The sequence below is a fragment of the Chiroxiphia lanceolata genome, chromosome 26 (assembly GCF_009829145.1).
Source record: "Chiroxiphia lanceolata isolate bChiLan1 chromosome 26, bChiLan1.pri, whole genome shotgun sequence".
Taxonomy (NCBI): Eukaryota; Metazoa; Chordata; class Aves; order Passeriformes; family Pipridae; genus Chiroxiphia; species Chiroxiphia lanceolata.
In genome coordinates this window covers 4,777,475-4,798,486 of record NC_045662.1, presented here as the reverse complement: position 1 = coordinate 4,798,486, position 21,012 = coordinate 4,777,475, and the positions used below count along the sequence as shown (strand labels likewise).

Below are 21,012 nucleotides of genomic sequence, written 5' to 3'. Positions count from 1 at the left end.
GGAGAGGAGCCGGGCGGGGCCGGGGGCGGGGCCGGGGGTGGGAATAGGGTTGGGAAGGGTTGGGATGGGATGGGAAGGGATGGGGATGGAGGCGCCAGCAGGACCCCTGTGCTCCCGGGGGGCTCGGGAATATCCCCCCATCCCCGGCTGGGCCGGCGCCCCCCACTCCGCAGCGACATCTCCGGGTGCTGACACCCCCCCCACACACAGTTTTTATGGGGGCTGAGGGGGGGCACAAACGGGGTTCGGGGTCCCCCACCCCGTCCCCACTGCGGGCACCCCGGGCTGCGAGGCGGGGAGGGGGTTGCTCGGCTGAGCCCACCGGCCCCGCGGGGGGACGTGGCCCCCCCAAAGCCACAGGACCATTGCAGCCCCCCTGTTTGGGGGTCCAGCGCCTCATCGCCCCCACTCCTCGCACCACGACCCCCCACCCCCACGCCGAGTCTCCTCATCCACAGACCCGCAGGAGACGCGTCTCCGCAGCAGGAATGTTTGTGCTCTTCCCAGTCCTCCCGGATTTTCCCTTTGGAGCAGGAGCAGCAGATATTGGGGGCTTGGGGGGGCACAGGGTCAGGGGCACAAGGTGGGGGTCCCACTGGCACTGCAGAGCCCCAGGAGCCCCGAACGCTCCAGCCCCCCCCCCCCCCCCCACGCTCCCTTTCAGCCAAACTGGCTTCTGGCCACCCCATGATTTGGGCAGCGTTTTGGGGTCTCCGGCTGCACCCCAGCCCCTCAGCCCTGGTGCCGGGGGGGCGGCTCAGCCCTGGGTGCCGGGGCAGGAGGAGGGTGCAGCCCCCCCCGCACCCCCCGAAGGGATGTGCCTGTGCCCAGGGCCTGGGGAGTGCTGCTGAACCCCCCCCCCCCAAAAAAAAAACCCTGTACCCCTCCCATGGACAATCCAGGGGCTGCGGGGGGCAATGTGAGGGTCCTGCGGCCGCTCAGAACTGAGGAGGCAAAGTGGGGGGGAAGGCAAAGCTTTTGTTGGGGGGTCCCTGAGAGCGGAATCCCCCTCGTGCAAGACAAAGCACCGTCCCCAGCGGGGACACCGGGGGCTGGGGGCGCGGGGGGAGCAGGACGCGCCCTCCTTTCGCTGCCGGGGGGTTGGGGGGTGAGTAAAAGGGGTAAGAAAAAAAGAGGGGGACACCCCCTGAGGGGGAGGAAAACGAGGGGGCACCCGGATTTGAACCGGGGACCTCTTGATCTGCAGTCAAATGCTCTACCACTGAGCTATACCCCCGATGGGGAAAAGGCCCCGCCGGTGTCCATAGGAGTGTTCCTGGGGCTGGACACACACCCACGGACACCCCCCCACCCGCGCACAGCCCCAACGCACCCACACACCCGTGTCCCCCCGTCTCACCCGCCCCACACACCCGCAGTGTCCCTGCACAGCAGGAGGGTGGTGGAGGGGAGCGGGTCCAGCCCCCCCCATATGTGCCCCCCACTCTCACCCCGAGTGGTCGTGGGGGGGACACGGCACCGTCAAACCCCCCCCCCAAGCTCCCCCTGCAGAGAGCGGGACCCCCGGTGTTCACACAGCGGGGCCAGGCTGTGCGTCCCCCCCGCAGGGTTTTGGGGGTGCGTGAGGCACACCATCACCCCCCCAGACAGCCCAAGGCGGGGGTTTGGGGGAGCAGAGCCGCCGTTCGGGGTCCCCGTGGCGCTGGGGGGGATTATCCGGAGCCAGCGGGGGACGGATGGGGACAGCGGCCCTGATTGTGCCCGGCAGCGGGGTCAATATTTGCTCCCAAAGCCGCTGGGCAAACACGCGGGGCGAGGCGGGGGCGGATCCTGGTGGCCCGTCCCGGGCACTGGCTCGTCCTGGGACACCGGGAGAAAGGTTTGGGGTCACCCCAGCGCGAGCCCCGTGTCCCTGTGTCACCCCGCAGCCTCGCCATCCCCTTTTGCACGGCCGGGGAAACTGAGGCACGAAGGCAGCGGGAATCACACCAAACCCAAGGGAGGGGGGTCTCCACGTCCCTGAAGACCCCAGTGAGCCCCACTCCCAGCGACCGCCCAGCTCCCGCCCCGTCCTCGCTGCCCTCGGAGACAAACCCCCCCCCGTAATGATGCCACAGCCCCCCACCCGTGCCCCGGGAACCGGGAATCACTCGGAGTGGACGGACCCAAAGTGTATTGGAGGTCCTGGCTGAGCCCCCCCGCGTGTTTGGGGACATGGAGGTGACACCGTCTGGGGGATGCGCTCGGGGGGGGCCGTGTCCCAGCGCCGGGCCGGGAGATAAGGGCGGGGTGGGCAAACACCACATTTGCAGGAGCGTTAGGGAAGGTGCGAATCCCGTCACCCCGGGCTGGGGGGGATGGAGGATGGGGATGCACCGCAGGGGACACAGGGGACACACAAACATGGGTCAGATGCCAACCGTGTGCCCACCGCTGCCCGTCCTGGGGGTCCCAGCCTTTGCCCCTCGCTTTATCCTGTTGCCTTCCCCTCGCCCCCACTGCCGAGTGTCCCGGCACACCAGGAGATGGGGGATAAACGAGGGAACTGCGGGGGTACCCAAGGGGCTGGGGGGGCACAGGGCACCCCAAGCTGTACATACCACCCCCCTGAGCTGTGGGGGGGCACAGGGCACCTCAAACTGTACATACCACCCCCCTGAGCTGTGGGGGGGCACAGGGCACCCCAAGCTGTACATACCACCCCCCTGAACTGTGGGGGGGCACAGGGCACCCCAAGCTGTACATACCACCCCCCTGAGCCGTGGGGGGACACAGGGCACCCCAGCCTACACCCACCGTCACCCCGAGTTGTGGGGGGACTTGAGGGGCTGGTGGGGACCCCAGGCTGCTCCCATCACCTCCCTAAGCCGTGGGGGGATCTGAGGGGCTGGGGGGAGGACCCCAAGACATGGGGTTACCCGAGGGGCTGGGGGAGACACGGGACACCCCAGGCTGCACCCACTGCCTCCCTGAGCTATGGGGGCACACAGGGCACCCCAAACTGCACATACGACCCCCCTGAGCTATGGGGGCATCCCAGGCTGCACCTACGGCTGGCGCCGGAGCCAGACTGCACCGGGGGGGCTGTTTGCTCTGGGGCTGATGCCACCCCCCGAGGGGAAGGCTGGCAATTATGTAAATCCCTTAACCCCTGATTGCCTCCTCCCGCCCCATTAGGTGGGCAAACAGTTTTAGCAGCGGGGGCCGAGATAGCCCGGGGCTACATAAACCCCTGGCCCCGGCCGAGCTGCCACCGCCGCCGCCAGCGCCAGCACCATGGTGACATCCCCGGCCATCCTCTGCCTCGTCGCCTGGCTCCTGCCCCCCGCCGCCGGGCACCTCTGGGCATGGATGTTCTCCCTGCCCCAGCACCCGCCGGATGCGGCCGCCCTGGGCAGAAACCCCGGCCCAGGGAGCAACATGGAGGAGGTGAGGGGTGCGGGACCCCCGGGAGAGGGGGGTCCTGGGGGGCAGGAGGGGGTGCAGGTACAGCAGGGTGGGAGACGGACAGGGTGGGCACAGGGGTGGGAGGTGGGGTGGAAGCCGGGGTGAGAGCAGGGCTGAGAGGTGAGTTTGAAGCAGGGTGGGCACAGAATTTGCAGCCAGGGTGGGCAGAAGGGTGGGAGGTGCATTTAAACCCAGAGTGGGCACGGGGTGGGCACAGAGGTGGGCGGGGGGCTCAGAATAGCGTGGGCAGAGGGATGGGAAACGGGTTTGAAACAGGGTGGGCACAGGGGTGGGAGGTGCATTTAAACCCAGAGTGGGCACAGGGTGGGCGCAGAGGTGGGCACAGGGATGGGAAACGGGTTTGAAACGGGGTGGGCACAGGGGTGCGAGGTGCATTTAAACCCAGAGAGGGCACAGGGGCGGGCGCAGAATTTGCAGCCCGGGGTGGGCGCAGCGGCGGAACGCGGGTTTTAGACCCCGGGCGGGCACAGGGATAGGCACAAAATTTGCAGCCGGGGGTGGGAGATGGGCTGGAAGGCGGGGTGGGAGCAGGGTGGGCACAGAAGTTTCACCTGGCTCGGCGGTGACCCCACATCGCGCTCCCGGGGGGGCTCGGGGGGTCCCTTTGGATCGGGGGGGGGGGGGGGCGGGGCGGGGCCGGCAGGGGGCGCAGTGCGGGAGGGGGCGGGGCCGGCGGGGCGCGCGGGGAGGGGCGGGGCCGGAGGGCGCGCGGGGGGCGCGGGCGGCGCCGGGCGCTCCAGTGGCGCAATCGGTCAGCGCGCGGTACTTATAGGGCGGTACGCGAGCGATGCCGAGGTTGTGAGTTCGAGCCTCACCTGGAGCAACACTTTTAGGGCCGCCCACGCGCCCGCGGTTTTTTTCCCCCAATTAAAAAAAAAAACCAAAACTTGGAGTCGCTACGGGTGGGGGATTCCATTGGGGATGGGGATGGTGCTCTCAGCCCCGGTCCCCCACAAAATCGCTCCCATACACCCCCACGCCCAACCGTGCTTGGCAAGGTGTGAACAGATGGGGTTTTGCCCCGGAGGTGGGATGAGGAGTGAGGTCGGGAAAGGGCTCAGGGATGGGGTGAGGGAAAGGGTCAGGAAAGGGCTCAGGGATGGGGTCTGGTCCTTCCTGACGCGCTGCGTCCTCCCCCCCACAGGTGACCCAGTGCAGCCCGGCCGCCCCCTGTGCCCAGGGCCACTTCTGTGACGAGCACTTCGGGCTGTGCCTGCCCGCCCGCCCCGCGGGGCAATTCTGCCGCCGCGACCCCCACTGCGCCCACGGCCTCCTCTGCATGTTCGGCAAGTGCCAGCAGCCCGTGCCCCCCGGGCAGGAGGGTGAGTGGAGGGTCTGGGGTGGGGGGGGGCACAAGGGGACCAACCCCCTGGTGTCAAAGGATGTCACGGCCGCAGGACGCGATGCTGATGGCGTGGTGCTGCACCAGGGGGTGATGGGGGTCCCCAAACTGGGGTCAGGGTGGGGGGGGTCCCCCTCCCCTAACCTGGTTTTCTGCCCTGCCAGGAGCCCGGTGCCAGCGGGACGAGGACTGTGGGGCGGGCGGCTGCTGTGCCCGGCAGCACGGGGAGTTCGTGTGCCAGCGGCGCCTGGCGCTGGCCCAGAGCTGCCACGTGCCCCCCGGGGGTCTCGCCTTCAGCATCAACCAAGTGTGCCCCTGCCAGGCCGGCCTGGTCTGCCGGCCCAGCCCACCCGGGAGACAGTGAGTACGGGGACCCCTGGGGCGGGGAGGGGGAGTGGGGGCCTCCGGGGTGTGCCCTGGGTTTTGGGGGAGGGATTGGGGTGGCATTGATGTCCCTGTCCCACTGATGTCCCTGTCCCACTGATGTCCCTGTTCCCACTGACACCCCGTGTCCTCTCCCCAGGAAGGCGTTCGAGTACCAGCTGGAGAAGATGGAGTGGAGGTGCCGGCAGCCCTGAGCTCCAACTCCATATTTATTCCCTGTAAATAGCGTGTCCACGGCGTGTCCAGACCCGGCCTAGTGCCGATAAACCCGGCCCAGCACCGTGCTGAGCCCAATGGCTGCCGGTGCCCTGGCAGAGGGGGGGCCAGAGCCCCCTGACCCCCACATTGGGTCTGTGCCCCTTGCCCGGAGCTGGGCAGGTCCCAGCTCCATCCCAGCCTCACACCCTCCCCAGGCAGGTCCCAGCTCCATCCCACCCTCACCCCCTCCCTGGGCACCCCCAAGGCCCAACCGGGGGGACATGTGGGGGTCTCTGCAGAGCTGAGCTGAGCCCCGGTGGCTGCAGGCCCCACCCCCCGTGTCCCCCCCCCCATCCCCAGACCCCACCAGGCTCAGCCGTGGGGACAGATCTCACCGAAATGTTTATTACAAAGAACCAAGCGAGCGGGGCGAGTCCCCCCCCCCAACCCCAAACACACACACACACACACAAACCAACGAGAATAAATAAATAAAATACACTTTGTCAGGTCTTTAAATTAAAAGTTTGCGGAGTGACATAAATACGGGACGTCCCTCTGCCCGCGGGTGGGGGGGGGGAGTCCCCACTGCTCAGGTTGTGGCCACCACGAGGGCGAGCACTGGGGCAGGGGGGGCTCAAAGCACTTGGCAGGCAGTGACACCGAGTCCCCCCCCCCAAAAAAAAAAGGGGGGAAACTGAGGCACACGTGGGTGGGGGCGGCTTGGCAGAGCAAGAGCTGGGTGCCCCCGAGCCCCCCGCCCTGGGCTGGTGGTCTGGGTAAGGCAGTGACCCCGGGGACCCCCAGGATTGCCCCGGGGTGGGGGGCAGGGGGCTGCCCCATAAAGTGAGACAAACCCAGCCCCACGGTGAGGGCTGGATGGGGGGTGTCCCCACCCCCACCCTGGTGTGGTCACCCCCGTGGAGTTGGGGGGGGGGGCACAAAGGAGGCCCCCGGGGCAGGCACAGGACAAGGCAGTGCCCCAGGGTGTTGGGGGGGCCGGGGGGGGACAGACAGAGGCTGACGGACGGACGGACAGACAAACATGGCTGGACAGGCACGGCGGGGAGGTTGGCACAGAGGAGTTTTGGGGGGGGATGGGACAGGGGCCTGGCACTGCCCAGTGCACCCCAGAGGTCCCAGGGCAGCGGGACCCTCCGGGCACCGCAGGGCAGGCCAGGGCTGGGCAGCTGTTAGCATGGGTTAGACCCCAAAACTGGCTCAGATTTACCCCCCACCCCCCCAGTTCAGGCAGAGCCCCTCCAAGGCAAACACATGCAAACTGCCCCCGCCCCTCCCCGGGCAGGCAGCACCCCGGGGGGGGCACAGCCGGGGGCAGCAGGAGCCCCCCAAAGCCCTGCACACACCACACACATGCACGCCCCCGGGGTGGGGGGCCGGGGGGCTGTGGGCAGGCACTGGCTGGGGTGGGGGGCAGCTGGCAGGGACCCCCCCACTGCCACGGCCAGCCCGGGGGGCCAAGAGCACCATGGAGAAGCGGGGGGCACCCGGGGGGGCAGCCAGCAGGCAGGGCTGGGGGGGGAGCACAGCCCCCTACCCCACACCCGGGGCAGGGGACGGGGACACGTCGGGTCCCCTTTGGTCACTTGCTGTCCCTGCCAGGCAGGGGGGGCCCGAGGCACCGCGAGATGCTGGGGGGGCTGTGGCAGGGGGGCACAGGGAGACCCCCCCTCACCAAAGAGTTGGGCAGGGGGACCCCCCCCAGGGCAAAGCAGGGGCTCCCCGTGGCACTGCTGGCCGGGCTCGGAGGGGGGGCACAAAGGCAACCGGGGAGGGTCTCCCACCCCCCAAAACCAGCACTGCCTGCACCCCCTCACCCTAACGGATGTAAACGTCCTGCCCCCAGCCCTCGCCCTCCCCCAGGCCCAGGGGCTCCTGGCCCTTGGCTCGGCCCCGCAGCCCCCGGCCCTCCTCGGCCCCGTCCCCGGGGGGCTCCTCCTCGACGGGGTCCATCTCGATGTCCATGCAGCAGGAATCCCCGGGCTCCGAGTCCCGGCTGCCCGCGGGCTCCGAGTCGAAGGTGTCCTGGCGGCACAGGCTGCGGGGGCCGGGGCGGGCGGGGGCCGGGGGGGCTCTGCCCTGCCCGCGGCCCCCCGGGCCCGGCCGGGGGCGACCCTGCTCCCCCTCCGGGAACGGACCCTGGGGGGGAGAAGCAACCACACCATGCGGGGATGGACGGGCACGGGGTTAGTGGGGGGGGTTACTGGCTGTGGGGAGGGGGGCACACGCTGCCCAGCACGGCCTGCCCGTGTTGCTCACTCGTGACACGAGGGCAGCAGGTCTCAGCCTGGGGGTCACCGGGGCAGGGAGAGGGGGGAGCAGTGCAGGGGTGGGGGGATGCAGGATGGGGGTGCAGGGTGGGAGGATGGAGCACCAGCAGCGTCCAGCTCGCTGGGAGAATTAGCGACAGACGACACAGGACACTCGTCCCTCCTCTGCCTCCTGCTCTCGGGGGGGCTGCAGGACCCCCCAGCACTGCCTCCTGCCCCCAGGGGGGCTGCAGGACCCCCCCAGGCTCAGGACCGTAATGGCCATGGTGGGAATGGGGGTTGTGCCCCCCCTGCCCAGCTGGACCACACCAGGACACCCCCAAAGCCTCGACCCCACCACGGCCCCCCTGCAGAGGTGTGGGAATGGGGGGTCTGGCACCCCAGCAGCCCGTAAGAGGCATGGAGGGGGGCTCGAAGGGGGCAGATCCTGGGGATTCCCAATCCCCAGACTGGGCTTCAGGCCTCGGGAGGGTCCCCAGGAGACCCCAAATGTAGGGCTGGCACCAGTCCCAGGCAGGGAGAGATCCCCAGGGCTGATCCCAGGGATGGCCCGGATCCGGGAAAGGGAGCAGGTCCTTGAGGTGACCCCAGTCCCAGGGATGGCCCCAAACCCAAGGAGAAAACAGGTCCCCAGGGCGGGGAGATCCCAGGGACAGTCCTACGCCGGGGGGCTCCAGTACCCCTGGGGGGGGCCCAGGTGCCCAAACGGAGCAATCCCAGGGATAGTCCCACTCCCGGGGGAGGGGGGCCCAAATCCCACAGGTTTCCTCAATCCCAGGGTGGAGAGCAGATCCCCAGGGCAGGTGACCCCAGGGCTGGCCCCACACCCAGGAGGGGGGGTGTGGCCGTGTTTCCCTGGACGTCCCCGACCCCAGGGGTACCCCGGGGGGGGGGGGGGGGTTGTCCCCGCCGCCGCCTCCTCACAGCGCGTGCTCCTCCACCGGGGGTCTGGGGGGGCTGGGGGTGGCCTCCCGGCCCCAGAGGTTGAGGTTCCTGCGCAGGGACGTGAGCACCTGTACCTGGAGGTTGGAGACGGGCGCGGGGCTGGCGGCCAGCGCCGCCGAGGCCATGGTGCGGTTCAGCAGCGGGTTCGGGGGGTTGCTGCTGGGGGGGTGCGTGGCCTTCCAGTAGGCCTCCAGGTACTCGGCCAGGTGCTCACAGGCCTCCTCCAGCTGGTTCTCGTCCAGCACGATGTCGAACATCTCCTGCGGGAGGGACGGCGGGGATGGGGTGGGGCGGGGAAGGGGTGGGGCGGGGAAGGACGGCGGGACTCGGGGCAGAGCAGAGGGACAGCATGGGACTGCTGGGGCGGGGGGCTATAGGACAGGGCGGGGCTTATAGGACAGGGCGGGGCTTAAAGGACAGGGCGGGGCCTATAGGACAGGGCGGGGCCTATAGGAAAAGGTGGAACCTATAGGACAAGGCAGGGCCTATAGGACAAGGCAGGCCCTATAGGACAGGGCGGGGCCTATAGGACAGGGTGCGGCTTATAGGACAGGGAGGGGCCTATAGGACAAATCAGGCCCTACAGGACAGGGAAGGGCCTATAGGACATGGTGGAGCCTATAGGACAGGGTGGGGCTTATAGGACAGGGTGGGGCCTATAGGACAGGGTGGGGCCTCTAGGACAGGGCGGAGCTAATGGAAAAGGGTGGAGCCAGTGGAAAAGGGCAGGGCCATTGGAAAGGGGCGGGGCTTCTGGACCAAGGGTGGAGCCCTATGGATGAGGTGGAGCCCTATGGATGAGGTGAAGCCCATGGGAAAGGGCGGAGCCTACAGGACAAGGTGGGAGCAGGGGGGGGGCACCTGGGCTCAGGGCGGAGCCTATGGGACAGGGCGGGGTCAGTGGGAGAGGGTGGGACCAAGAGGTGACAGAGGTTGGGACAGATGGGTGGGGTCAAGGTGGGTGCGGCCGCGGTGGGCGTGGCACACTCACAGGCGGGCACTGCGCCAGCTTGTCCGAGGCCACCATCTGCACGTTGAGATGCTTCGCCTGGGACTTGCCCCGGGACTTCACCAGGCGCTGCAGCACCTGGGGCACGAGGGGACAGCCCGGGGTGGCCTCAGGGACACGGCTGGACCCTGCCCGGCCCCCCCAGCACAGCAGGGAGGGGGCTGGCACTGCCCTCCGCCCGCCCCAGCACCCCCAGACCCACCTTGGGGGAGGTGATTTTGATGTAGACGATGATGGGGGCCAGGGAGGTCTTGGCCAGCTGGGCAGGGTGGTTGATGGTGTCGGCGTCCAGGGCCACCAACTGCAGTGTCCGGGCCAGCTCGAAGATCCGCTCAGTCTCGCTCTGCACCTCGGCTGGGGGGGGGCACGGACAGAGGGGTCAGGGGACACGGGGGGACAACAGCTGGGAGAGATGGGATGGGGGCCACGAGGGGTCTGTACTGGGACTTGGCCACTCCAGTGTCACCCTGGCCACAGGAGGGAGGGTGGACTGGGCTCCGGGTGGGTGAGGAAGGGGCAAAACCTCCCCTGAACCTCACACACACATGGAGGGGGGGGTCACCAGGGTGTCCCCAACCCCGCTCTGCCCGGGTGGCCAGACCCTGCTGTGTCCGAGTGGCAGGATGGGGATCCAAGGGGACACGTCCCCAGTGCCAGGGGTCCCGCGTTACATACCCAAGACATCTGTATCAGGAGCAGGGGAGGAAGGAAGCGGCACGGAGGGGAGGAACCCCAAAAGGAAAAGGAGAAACAGGAAAGAAAAAAAAACACAACAGAGAAGATAAAAGAGGAGGAGGAGGAGGGGGAGGAGGAGGGGAGGGACTGAGTCACGCGGGGGGAGCGCAGGGTTGATCACCCCACGCCCCCACACCCCGCGAGCACCCCGGGGTGGGCTGGGGGCTGATACAGATGGAGGCTTGGGGGGGTCCCGCTGCCCCGGGGGGGCTCGGGGGGTGCCGTACCCAGGCTGGAGCGGGTGCTGGAGCGCTCGATGATGGTGTGTTTGCTGGGGTTGTTGAGCACGGAGCGCTTGGCCAGGGAGATGTCGGCCGTGACCCGCGTGATGGAGATCCTGGAGGCACAGGGAGGGGTGAGACCCCCCATGTACACACCCCCAACCCACGGGGGGGAAAGGGGGACCCTCCTGCCACCCCCTTCCAGCCACCCCATGCTCAGGGCTGCTGGAGCTGCAGGATTCCCCATTAGAGTCCCCCCGTGACTTTAGGGGTCCTCCCCTGGGGTTAGGGGTCCTCCACAGGATTAGGGGTCCCCCTACAGTGTTTAGCAATTCCCCTGTGGGTTTATTAGGGGTTCCCCCATGGTTTTAGGGGTCCCATCCATGGAATTAGGGCTCCCCCCAATGAGACTAAGGGACACTCATGGATTTAGGGGTCCCTCCACAAGGTTAACCATCCCACCTTGGGTTTACGGTTCCCCACATGGGATTAAGGGTCCCATCCTGGATTTAGGGGTCTCCCCCTGAGATTAGGACTCTCCTCATGTGATTAAGGCTCTCCTCATGGGTTTTGGGCTCCTTCTATGGGGTTACAGGTCCTCCCATGGGTTTTGGGGTCCCTCTATGGGGTTATAGGTCCTCCTAAGGGTTTCAGGGTCCCTCTATGGGGTTACAGGTCCTCCTATGGGTTTCAGGGGCCCTCTATGGGGTTACAAGTCCTCCCATGGTTCGCAGGGTCCTTCTATGGGTTGGGGGTCCTCTTGTGGAGTTAGGTGTCCCTCTATGAGGTTACAGGTCCTCCCATGGGTTTCAGGGTCCCTCTATGGGTTAGGGGTCCTCTTGTGGATTTAGGGGTCCCTCTATGGGGTTACAGGTCCTCCCATGGGTTTCAGGGTCCCTCTATGGGTTAGGGGTCCTCTTGTGGATTTAGGGGTCCCTCTGTGGGGTTAGGGCTCCCCCAGCCCCCCCATCTCACCTGCCATCAAAGCGATGCTTCAGGAAGTCGAACAGGGCTTTCTGCATCATGTCCGTGACCTTGGAAGGGGGGGAAAGGCAGGGAGGGAGGGACACCGTGGGGCCGGGATCCCCCTCCCCGTGCCCCCCGGGGTGCCCCCCCTGTGCTCACTCACCTCGTAGCCCTTCAGCGAGGGCCCCACGAGGATGATGGGGCGCATGGAGGGCACCACGTCGTAGGGGGGCACGTGCTCGGCCTGGGGACAGAGCAGGGGGTCAGCGGGGCCGAGGGGGGGACGTGGGGGACATGCCCAGCTTCACCCCTGCAGGGGCAGCTCCGGGGGGGGGCTGCAAGCGGGGGGCACCCCACCCTAACCCCCCCATCCCCTCCCGGGGGTCCTGACGCTACTCACCGACTTCTGCTTCTGCTTCGCTACGTCCCGAGGGGCCGCGGGGGCCGGGGGGGCGAGAGGAGACAAACAAGGCATGCGTGTTACCCGCGGGCACGGGGGGCACCGGGGGCGGGGGGGGCGCGGGGACACGCGTGTCACCCAGGGGACACGTGTGTGACACCCGGGGGGTGCCCGAAGGACACGTGTGTGAGCCCCCAGGGGGTGTCCCAGGGACATGTGTGTGACCCAGAGGACACGTGTATGACCCAGGGGACACGTGTGTGACCTGGGGACATGGGTGGGACCTGGGGGGTGCCCAAAGAACACGTGTGTGAGCCCCCAGGGGTGACCGAAAGATACACGTGCCACCCAGGGGACACATGTGTGACCCAGGGGGTGCCCAAAGGACACGTGTGTGACCCCAGGGGGTGATCCAGAGGATGCATGTGTGACCCAGGGGACACGTGTGTGACCCCATGGGGTGTCCCAGGGACACATGTGTGACCCAGGGGTTGTCCCAGGGACACGTGTGTGACCCAGAGGGTGCCCAAAGGACACACGTGTGACCCCCCCCAAAGGATTCTCCAAGGACACATGTGTGACCCCCCTGGAGGGCTCCATGGGCACATGTGTCACCCAGGAAGTGCCTCAAGGACACGTGTGACCCAGGGGACACATGTGTGACCCCAGGGGGTGTCCCAGGGACACATGTGTGACCCAGGGGACACATGTGTGACCCCAGGGGGGTGTCCCAGGGACACATGTGTGACCCAGGGGACACATGTGTGACCCCAGAGGGTGTCCCAGGGACACATGTGTGACCCAGGGGACACATGTGTGACCCCAGGGGGGTGTCCCAGGGAACATGTGTGTGTTACACATGAAGCATCTCCCACTCAGGGTCAGATCTGGGGTTCCAGCGGGGGCTCTGCAGGGTGTGGGGGGTGGTTGGGACCCCCCAGATGTCCCTGCAGACTCCCCCCCGCCCCAGGTTGTGGTTGAGCCCAAACCCCCTCAGCTTGTGCCCGGTTTGGGGGGGAGGAACAGTCCATTCCCAGTCGCAGGGGGGGATGAGACAGCGGCCGTGCTGGCACACACCATGCACACACTGGGGGGGTCTGGGGGGGCCATGGGCTGATCCATCCCATGGACCACAGGGGTTCACAGCCACGGGCTGATCCATCCCATTGACCATGGGGGGGTCACAGCCACGGGCTGATCCATCCCATGGACCACGGGGGGAGGATCAGTCCTGGATGGATCCATCCCAAGGACCACTGTGGGGGGAGGGTGGACAGCCACAGACTGCTCCATCCCATGGATCATGGGGGAACGTGGCCATGGATGGATTCAACCCACGGACTATGGGGGGGTCACAGCCACGGGCTGATCCACCCCATGGCCCACGGGGGGGTCACAGCCCCACACTGCTCCCCCCCCAGCCCCTGGTGCAGGGGGTCATGCCCATGCTGCAGTGCTGGGGGTGCTGGGGCAGCAGGTGCCCCCCAGCCCTGTGGGGTGCCCCCCAGCCCCGTGGGGTGCCCCCAGCCCCCCAGCAGGGTTAGGGCAGGCAGCGGGTGCAGCAGGCGAGGCGGGGGCCGGCGGGGGGGCCCTTTTACCTTCCTAAAGAAAGGGATGCGCTTGTTGTGGGCGGGGGGGGTGGTGACACTGCTCACGCTACTCTTAGGGGAGCGCTGGGTCTCCAAGGCCTCCTCCTCCTCTAACTCATCGGGGTCAAAGGCAAAGCTGGGCATGTCCAGGGCACCTGGGGACGGCCCGAGCCGGGGCCGGGACACGGCAGGGAGAGAAGAAGAGCGATGATGGCGATGGAAGAAGGGGAAAGATGGAGATGGGGGGGCTGGGAGGGGCGGGAGGGTGGTGGGAGAAGCAGAGGAGAGGGGTCCCTGGGGGAAGGGGGTGTGCCCTGCCTGCACCCGGGGCGGAGGGGTGGGCTGTGGGTGAAGGGGAGGTGGGGGAAGGACCCCCCTGGGCTGAGGGGGGACACTCTTACCGCTGGCCGGGGGCGTGGGCCGGCGGGTCCCTGTCACCACGTCACCCAGGCTGGAGGTGGAGTTGTCCCCGGATTTGCTGGGGAGGGAGAAGCACACAGAGAGAGAGAGAGAGAGAGAGGGACGGGGGTGAGGGGGGGATGGAGGGGGGTTGTGGAGGGATGGGGGGGTCGGGGCGAGCCCCACCTCGAGCTCAGGCGGTTCTGCCTCATCTTCTGCTCCTGCAGCAGCCTCATGTTCTCCAGCTTGACGGGGCTGGGGATGAAGCCCACCTCGCAGCCCTCCTTCACCAGCCGCCCGATCCACCAGTCATTGTTGTACTTCTGCACCGGGGACGGGGAAAACACCTTAAAACTGCCCCCCAACACCCACCCCGGGGCTGCCACCAGCCCCCCCCAGCCCGCTGCCCACCTCCTTGATGTGCAGGAAGTCCTTGGGCTCGAAGCAGATGGCCATGCCCTGCACGGGCACGTCGTCGGTGGCCGAGGGGTTGTAGCCGACGTTGGTGCGGACGGCAAACGCCACCGGCTTCGTCTGCCCAAGGAGGAGAGGGGTCAAGATGCCCCCCTGCCCACCCCAACCCCCCGAGATCCCACCACACTGGGATCCCACAGGCCAGGCAGGTGATGGTGACAGCACTGGTGCCACCAGCGGGGCAGCAGGGCTGGCTCAGCTCTGGAGACCGGGCTGGGGACACCGTGGCCACAACCCCCCCACACCCCAGGGACAACGAGGGGCTCATTAGCTAATTGCTAAGAGGCAACGGGTGCTAGAACCCAGGTGCCCAGGCTCCCAGTTCCACCTAGCAGACCCCACTGCCCTCCCAGTGCCACTGCTCCGGGGGGTGGGATGCTGCAGGAATGGGGGAGTGGTCCCTGTGCCTGGCCAGCCCATCCTGCTTGGGCAGGGGGTCCAGGGGGGCTGCAAGGGTGGCAGGGGGGCTCCTCTGCAGCTCTCCCACCTTGGCTTTCTCCAGCTGGGCCATGGCCTGGCGCTCGGCCTCCTTCCGCAGCGCTTCCCGGTCCTCCTCCAGCGACACATCCGAGTCCGAGGGGCGGCTGGTGTAGGACTCTGCCGAGCCCTGGGAGAGCAGGGAGAGGGGGCTCAGCCCACCCTGGCCTCCCCCAGAGCAGGGAGCCCACCCCCGAGTCCGACCCTGCAGCCCTGTGACCCCCCCCACATCCCCCGTGCCCACCCCCGTGGGGGTGAAGCCCCCACCCCCTGCCCGGGGCCATCCCACCCACCCGCGGGGTCACGGAAGGCCGAGGGACAGGGCAGCTGTTCCCACTGCTCTGACAGGGAACGTGACACCGACCCGCTCCCGCCGGATCCCGGGGCCTCTCCGAGAGCTGGGAAGGCAACGGAGACCCCCCTGACCCCCTGGCTGCCCCCCAGCCCAGGACAGGCCAGTGGGGACAGTGTTGCCCCCCCAAAGAGGGTCCCATGGCAATGGGGGCAGGGCGCCGTGGGGAGACTCGGGGTCACCCCAGGACAAGGCTGGAGCTGGATTGGGATTGGGGACCCCCTGCTCACACCCCGGGCCTGGAGCCTGGCAGGGGACACCCACGGGATCCCCCAGCCCCAGGGTGGTGGGTGCCACGGGGGATACAAAGTCACCCACCACCTCCCCCCCAGCCCCTCTACAATCCCTCCCCAGCCCCACCAGACCCCCCGTCCCTGATTTGTCCAAACCTTTCCGAACACCAGGGATTTGGGGGTCGCTCAGCCCCTTCACGCAGCCCCCAGCCACGGGGCAACAGCCCCCCAGGGACTCCTCCCCAAAACCCACGGGGCAGAGACCTGCTGCCCCCTCTCCTGCCCCGTGCAGGGGGGACTTTGTGAGGAAGTCACCGGGATCCAGACACGACCCCCTCACCCCACAGAGCCCCACCAGCTCCCGGGAGCAACCCCAGGGAGCACCGAGGGTGGAGTGGGCACGGGAGGGTCCTGGAGGGGCTGTGGGGCCGGGGGGGGGTCGCTCACCGGGGCAGTGGGGTGGTCTTTGCCGGGGATCTCCATGGTGGCAGAGCCGGGGGCGAGCGGGGCGGGCGCAGGGCTGGGGCTCCGGGGGCTCAGGTTTCAGCCCCGGGTATATTTAGCCCAGTGCCAGGCTGGGGGGTGGGGTACGGGGCGAGGGGGGGGCTGGGGAGGGCGGATTGAACGCTGTGCCCCTTCCCTGGCACCCCGAGAGGGGGCTGCAACAACACCCCAAACGCTCCCGGTTTGGGGGACCCGCTGCAGGGCACGGAGGGGACAGGGGGGCACAGCCGGGTCTGGCTGAGCCACTGCAATGCCTGTACCCCCCAGGCCTGGCTCGGTGGGACCCCCCACTTTACTGCCCAGGGGGAAAAGGGCCCCTGGGCCCCCCCAGGAGTGCCGTGCCCCCCCTCACCTGGCGGACGAAGCTGTTGGAGGTGGTGTCGGAGGAGGTGCTGCCGTCCGAGCGCTTGAAGCGGCTCTTGCGCCTGCTGTACTTGCCCTGGGGGGGAGCAGGAGGACCACGAGGGCAGGCTGGACACCCCCCAAGCCCCCAAAACACCTCTGCTCCCCCCCCCCCAGCTCCAGCTGTCAGGGATGCCCAAACCCTCTCCCTGCAGGCAAACCCGGGGTGGGTTGAAGGAAGGGAAACTGAGGCAGGGGAGGGGACGGGGCTCCCCCACCCCAGGGACCCCCGTGGCGTTATTGGGGGGCTGCACCTCCCACTCCATGGAGAGGGAGATGGGGGGGCTCAAACTGCAGCCTCACAGTCAAACCAGCCCCCAACCAGGGGGGTCGACTTTTGGGGGGCACCTCAAATCCCACCACCACCCCCCACCAGCCCCCTGGTGCCCGAGCTCCCCCCTTCTGCCAGCGTGGGCACCATGTGCACCCCCATACCCACCCACACCCCCCACCCCAACGGGACCCCCCTGCTCCCTCCCACTGGGATGGACTGGAGGAGATGGGGAGGCCCCAGTGCCCACCCCGAGGCAGCTCCGGGGGGTGGGGGGCACCTTGGGTGGAGGGCAAGAAGGGAGACACGCTGGTGGGAGAGGGTTTGTCCCCCTCCCAGTGTCCCCAAGGGACAGGTGGGCCCACCTGCCCCCCAGCCCGGGGGTAGGGGGTCCCCACACTGGGTATTTTTAGGTCCAGGACCCCCCCAGATCCCACCCACAGGGGGTGGACGTGGCTGGGGCTCAGGGAGGGAATTCCGGGGGGGCCTCTGTGCCTCCCCCCCAAAAAAATCTGTCACCCCAAGTGGTTGATGCTCCCCAAGAGAGGGGGGTCTGTCCCCATGGAATGGGAATGAGCTGCTCCAGCAGCCCCCAGTGCCCCCCACCCCACTGGAACCACCGAGGGGCACATCCCTCCTCCCCCCAAACCCAAGGGGACACGCTGAGGGGGTGGCATCACCCCAACGGAGTTTTCCCAATTTCTATAACTTTCCCCGTGGGCACAACCCCCCCCCCCCCCCACCCCAAAACCCACCTCCCCATCCCGGTGGGCAAACCCGCGGGGATTGGGAAACTGGGAGGGGGGCAGATGGTGAATTTGGGGTCTCTCCCAGGGTTATGAGGGGGACACCCTTTATTTTGGATGCTGGGGGGGGGGGGGGGCGGGAATCACTTCCATTACGGGGTGCAGGGATCAGGGAGGAGGGGGGGGTGAGCCCCATCCATCGCTCCCGAGGCGATGTGGGAATTCCACGGGATGCGCCCCCCCCCCTCGCCGTTCACCCTGGGGGTGTGGGCGGTGCTGCCACCCCCCCACCCCCCCCTTCGCGACCCCCCGAATTCCCGGGGGTGTCACCTGGAGCGCGGCGTTGTCCAAGACGTCCATCTGGATGTCCTGCGAGGAGCTGTAAGGGGTCCGGGCCATGCCGCCTTCCCGCACCATGGAAGCGCCGGGCTCGGCGGGATTTTGGGATGGATGGGTGGGTGGATGGTGGGGAGGGGGGGGGGGGGGAACCACACAGAGGAAGATGATGACGATGACGATGAAGCTCAGGCCTGGCCCCCGCGGTGACGGAGAGAGGGAGGAGGAGGACGAGGAAGAGAAGGAGGAGGAGGAGGAGGAAGGAGGAGTAGGGATGGTGGAGGGGGGGGGGGGACAGGGATGGCGGGCGGCCGCTCCCACCACATTCCCGGGGGGATGGGGGGTGTGGGAATGCGGCCTCCCCGCTCCATTCCTCGGGAGGGGACCCCCAACACATCTCCTTCCCAAAGAGGGGGGCGATGAGGATCCCCCTTCCCGAAAAGGGGGGCGATGACGATCTCCCCTCCCCTAATCGGGGGGAGGGGGGGGCACAGTAGTTCCCACCAACCTTTAGATTCCTTGGCTGGGGGGGGACCCCAAAGAGAGTCGTGTCCCCCCCCCAGGCTGTGTGTGGTCGGGGGGGGGGGATATGCAGGGGCAGCCCCCACCCCCAAATGTCAGTGCCTGGAGAGGGATGTGCCAGTCTGGGGATTCCAGGGCTCCCTCGGGTCGAGGCTGCCCCTAAAATTCACCTTCTTCCCCCAAACCCTCCCCCCCTCGTGGGGAGCCCCACAAGCCCCCCCCAGGGGTGCCCCTACCCACACACAGAGCCATGGGGTACCCTGGGGACCCCAGGGCAACGGGGGGTCCCCACAAGGGCTGATGGACCCCCTGATGGACCCCCAAACCTCCCTGCCTTCTCCTGCAGCACGTGCCAGGCAGGACACAGTGTCCCCCTGTCCCCCCTCCCCGGGACCCTGAGGACAATCCCCCCCTCCCCAGGGACACCGGGATGGGGGAATGGACTCCCCCCTCCCCAGTAGGACCCAGTTGAGCCCCCCCCCCCCCATCTCCTCTGACGGTACCGGCTGTTGGAAAGTTAAAAATTCCTTTGCCCCCCCCCGGCCCCCTCCAGGGGGGGTTTTTCCTGCTCCTATCCCGGCTCCTGGGACAGCTGACACCACATTTTCCATCCTCAGCCCCCATCCATCACCAACACCGTGAGGTGCTTCCATAGGAAAGGGGGGGTTTGGAGGGGGAGGAGCTGCCCCAGGTCACACCAGCGATCCCGGGACACCACCCCAGAGCCCCCCCCGTGCCTGGAAAATTTCCAGGTTTGGGAAAATCATTGCCCCCCAACCCCAAACCTACTTGTCTCCCGCTTTTCCCACCTCTCCCAGGCCTGGACCACGCGGAGCTGAAATCCTTGGAGGGGCTGGGGGCGTCCCAGGGGGTGTTTTGGGGGGCTGGGGGGGCCCTTCCAGCCGGGATCGTGCCCGGGGGCGGGTGCACCATTCCCTGGCACCGCGTGGGAGCACAAGGGAATTACGGCACCTCCTTCCCGCTGCCGGAGCTGCTCCTGCTCCCCGGGGTGAGGAGGGGCTCCCCGGGCCTCCCCACTGCTCCCAGAAAAACCTCGGTGGGCATCCAGCCATGGATATGCCCGGGAAACCCAATGGAATGAGAACAAGAGGGATGGCAAATCCCCTGGAACACCACAACCAGCAGCACCCCTACCTGAAACTCCTCAAACTCGGGGTCAGGGGGGTCTCCTCATCCCAGAATCCTTGCAAAGCACGAGGTGACACTTCCACAGGGACAACATCCCACACATTGTCCCGTTCCCATCCCGGAGCTCCCCCGGGACACCGATCCCAGCGGAGAAACCCCCGGGCTGGCAATCCCAAGCCGAGCCCTCTCCTGCCTCAGGAGCCTCCAGATTGGGCTGTTTGTTTAAGGAAAATGATGACTCAGTTTTTAAACAGCAAAAGCCTGTGTTTATCCGTGTTTTTCTCGGAAAATGAACCAAAAATCTGTCGGCAGAGGCTTCTCTCCTCACACCATATGTTGGGAGCGCGGCGGCCGCCAGATCCCGAGGGAATTGTCAGCATCCCGTCTCCGGAGGGTTAACGAGGTGATCTTGGGGCTTAACAAGGTGCTTTTGGGGGGTTATCGTTCTCCAGCCGCTCCCAGCTGGAAGGAAGGAGGAAAAACCACTGCAAAACCGGGAATTGTTTCACATCAGGGCGGTGAAAAAAGCAGCGTTTTTGCTGGATTAAAGGTGGATTTAAGGCAGGAATTCAGCCCTGAAGACACCCCTGTGTTTTTAGGCCAGTCACAATCCATACATTAGCATCTCCCAAGCTTTCCCTTTTCCAGGAACTCTTTAACAATCTGTTCCCAAGGAGGCTCCAGCTCTTTTCTGGGTCACACCAGGAGCCGCCAGGCCCCTTTCCAGCCTCACCACAGCGTTTTTGGGGCAGGAAACATTGTCCAGCCTGGCCCTGCCTCAGTTTTCCAGCTGCAAAGCAGTGCCATGGATACACCCAGACCTCACTCATGTCCAACCACAGAAAACTGGGAAGGTGGAATGTTCTGTGCCAACTGTCATCTGCCCCATCAGGAGGTTATTTCCCAGGAAAACATGAATTCCCTTTTCCCAGCAGCGCCAGAATCGCTGGGAAAGAGGTGAAACTTGATCCTCAGCTGGGACAGTGCAGGATCTGAGATCCCAGCTGAGCCTTTGGGGTGAATTCTTGGGAAAGAAGGAAAGACAGGGATCCCATTCCCTGCTGGTGTTGAACTCATCTGTAAGGAACGTTTCCTGGAGGGTGAGTGTGGGATGGGGGGATCTCCCCAAGGGAGGGGCCAGAACAGGACCAGTCCTCCCAGTATGGGCCAGGCTGATCCCAAGACAGGGACAGACCTTCTATAGCACGGGCTGGGTTGATCCCAGGACACATCCAGGACTCCCAGTATGGACCAGTCCAGGCACAGCACAAGGCCAAGACTTCCAGTATGGGCCCGGCCGAGCCCTGCACCCTCGGCCCTGCGCTTCTCGCGCCACCAGCGGTGCGGAGGCACCCCCTGACCCCACTCCAGTCCCTCCCAGCGCTCCCAGTCCCTTCCAGTCCCTCCAGTCCCTCCCAGTCCCCCCAGTCCCCTCCACGTGCCTCCCACACCCTCTCCTTACCGCGCATGCGCAGCCCCCGCCCGGCCCTTCCCGCCACGCGCACGCGTCGGACTGTACCACCTCTTCTCCTCTGGAGGGGGGAGCCAGGATGGACCCTCATCCCTCCCGCACATCCCGCGTGGGTCTCCGCGCCACGCGTGTCCTCCCCATATGTAACCACGCATACTGTCACTATG

General features: G+C 67.0%; 2 protein-coding genes and 2 non-coding genes across 14 annotated transcripts; 2 read left to right on the top strand and 2 right to left on the bottom strand.

The window, feature by feature from the left end:
• Window positions 1-1,165: 1,165 nt before the first annotated feature.
• On the bottom strand, window positions 1,166-1,237 carry TRNAC-GCA. The gene has a single exon. It is a non-coding gene; the product is annotated as a tRNA-Cys (tRNA).
• A 2,000-nt stretch (window positions 1,238-3,237) lies between these two features.
• LOC116798556 (dickkopf-related protein 3-like) lies at window positions 3,238-5,586 on the top strand. Its single transcript, XM_032711055.1, has 4 exons — window positions 3,238-3,390; window positions 4,574-4,751; window positions 4,936-5,131; window positions 5,295-5,586. The coding sequence occupies exons 1-4, from the start codon at window positions 3,238-3,240 to the stop codon at window positions 5,347-5,349; spliced, it is 582 nt and encodes a 193-aa protein (XP_032566946.1). The 3' UTR covers window positions 5,350-5,586.
• Window positions 4,163-4,252, top strand: TRNAI-UAU. Its single transcript is given in 2 exon segments — window positions 4,163-4,200; window positions 4,217-4,252. It is a non-coding gene; the product is annotated as a tRNA-Ile (tRNA).
• A 151-nt stretch (window positions 5,587-5,737) lies between the features above and the next one.
• Window positions 5,738-17,963, bottom strand: CACNB1 (calcium voltage-gated channel auxiliary subunit beta 1). 11 transcript variants are annotated; one of them, XM_032711329.1, is made up of 15 exons: window positions 17,698-17,963; window positions 16,301-16,387; window positions 14,870-14,989; window positions 14,320-14,442; window positions 14,095-14,231; window positions 13,911-13,987; window positions 13,519-13,664; window positions 11,684-11,764; window positions 11,530-11,588; window positions 10,561-10,670; window positions 10,274-10,282; window positions 9,801-9,952; window positions 9,581-9,676; window positions 8,664-8,849; window positions 5,738-7,513 (listed from the first exon to the last, which is right to left on the bottom strand). In XM_032711329.1, the coding sequence occupies exons 1-15, from the start codon at window positions 17,782-17,784 to the stop codon at window positions 7,193-7,195; spliced, it is 1,791 nt and encodes a 596-aa protein (XP_032567220.1). In that variant the 5' UTR covers window positions 17,785-17,963; the 3' UTR covers window positions 5,738-7,192. The 11 variants fall into 11 exon arrangements, with proteins under 11 accessions (XP_032567220.1, XP_032567223.1, XP_032567221.1 ...); XM_032711332.1 differs by lacking the exon at window positions 13,519-13,664 and adding an exon at window positions 11,921-11,940 and having other exon boundaries at window positions 17,698-17,961; XM_032711330.1 differs by lacking the exon at window positions 10,274-10,282.
• Between the last annotated feature and the right edge of the window lie 3,049 nt (window positions 17,964-21,012).

Coding starts and splice junctions, on each gene's coding strand:
- LOC116798556 (XM_032711055.1), top strand. CDS start 3,238: ATGGTGACATCCCCGGCCATCCTCTGCCTCGTCGCCTGGCTCCTGCCC. Junction 3,391..4,573: donor CAGGGAGCAACATGGAGGAG/GTGAGGGGTGCG, acceptor TCCCCCCCACAG/GTGACCCAGTGCAGCCCGGC. Junction 4,752..4,935: donor CGTGCCCCCCGGGCAGGAGG/GTGAGTGGAGGG, acceptor CTGCCCTGCCAG/GAGCCCGGTGCCAGCGGGAC.
- CACNB1 (XM_032711329.1), bottom strand. CDS start 17,784: ATGGTGCGGGAAGGCGGCATGGCCCGGACCCCTTACAGCTCCTCGCAG. Junction 9,677..9,800: donor TCAAAATCACCTCCCCCAAG/GTGGGTCTGGGG, acceptor CTCGTGCCCCAG/GTGCTGCAGCGCCTGGTGAA. Junction 8,850..9,580: donor AGCTGGCGCAGTGCCCGCCT/GTGAGTGTGCCA, acceptor TCCCTCCCGCAG/GAGATGTTCGACATCGTGCT.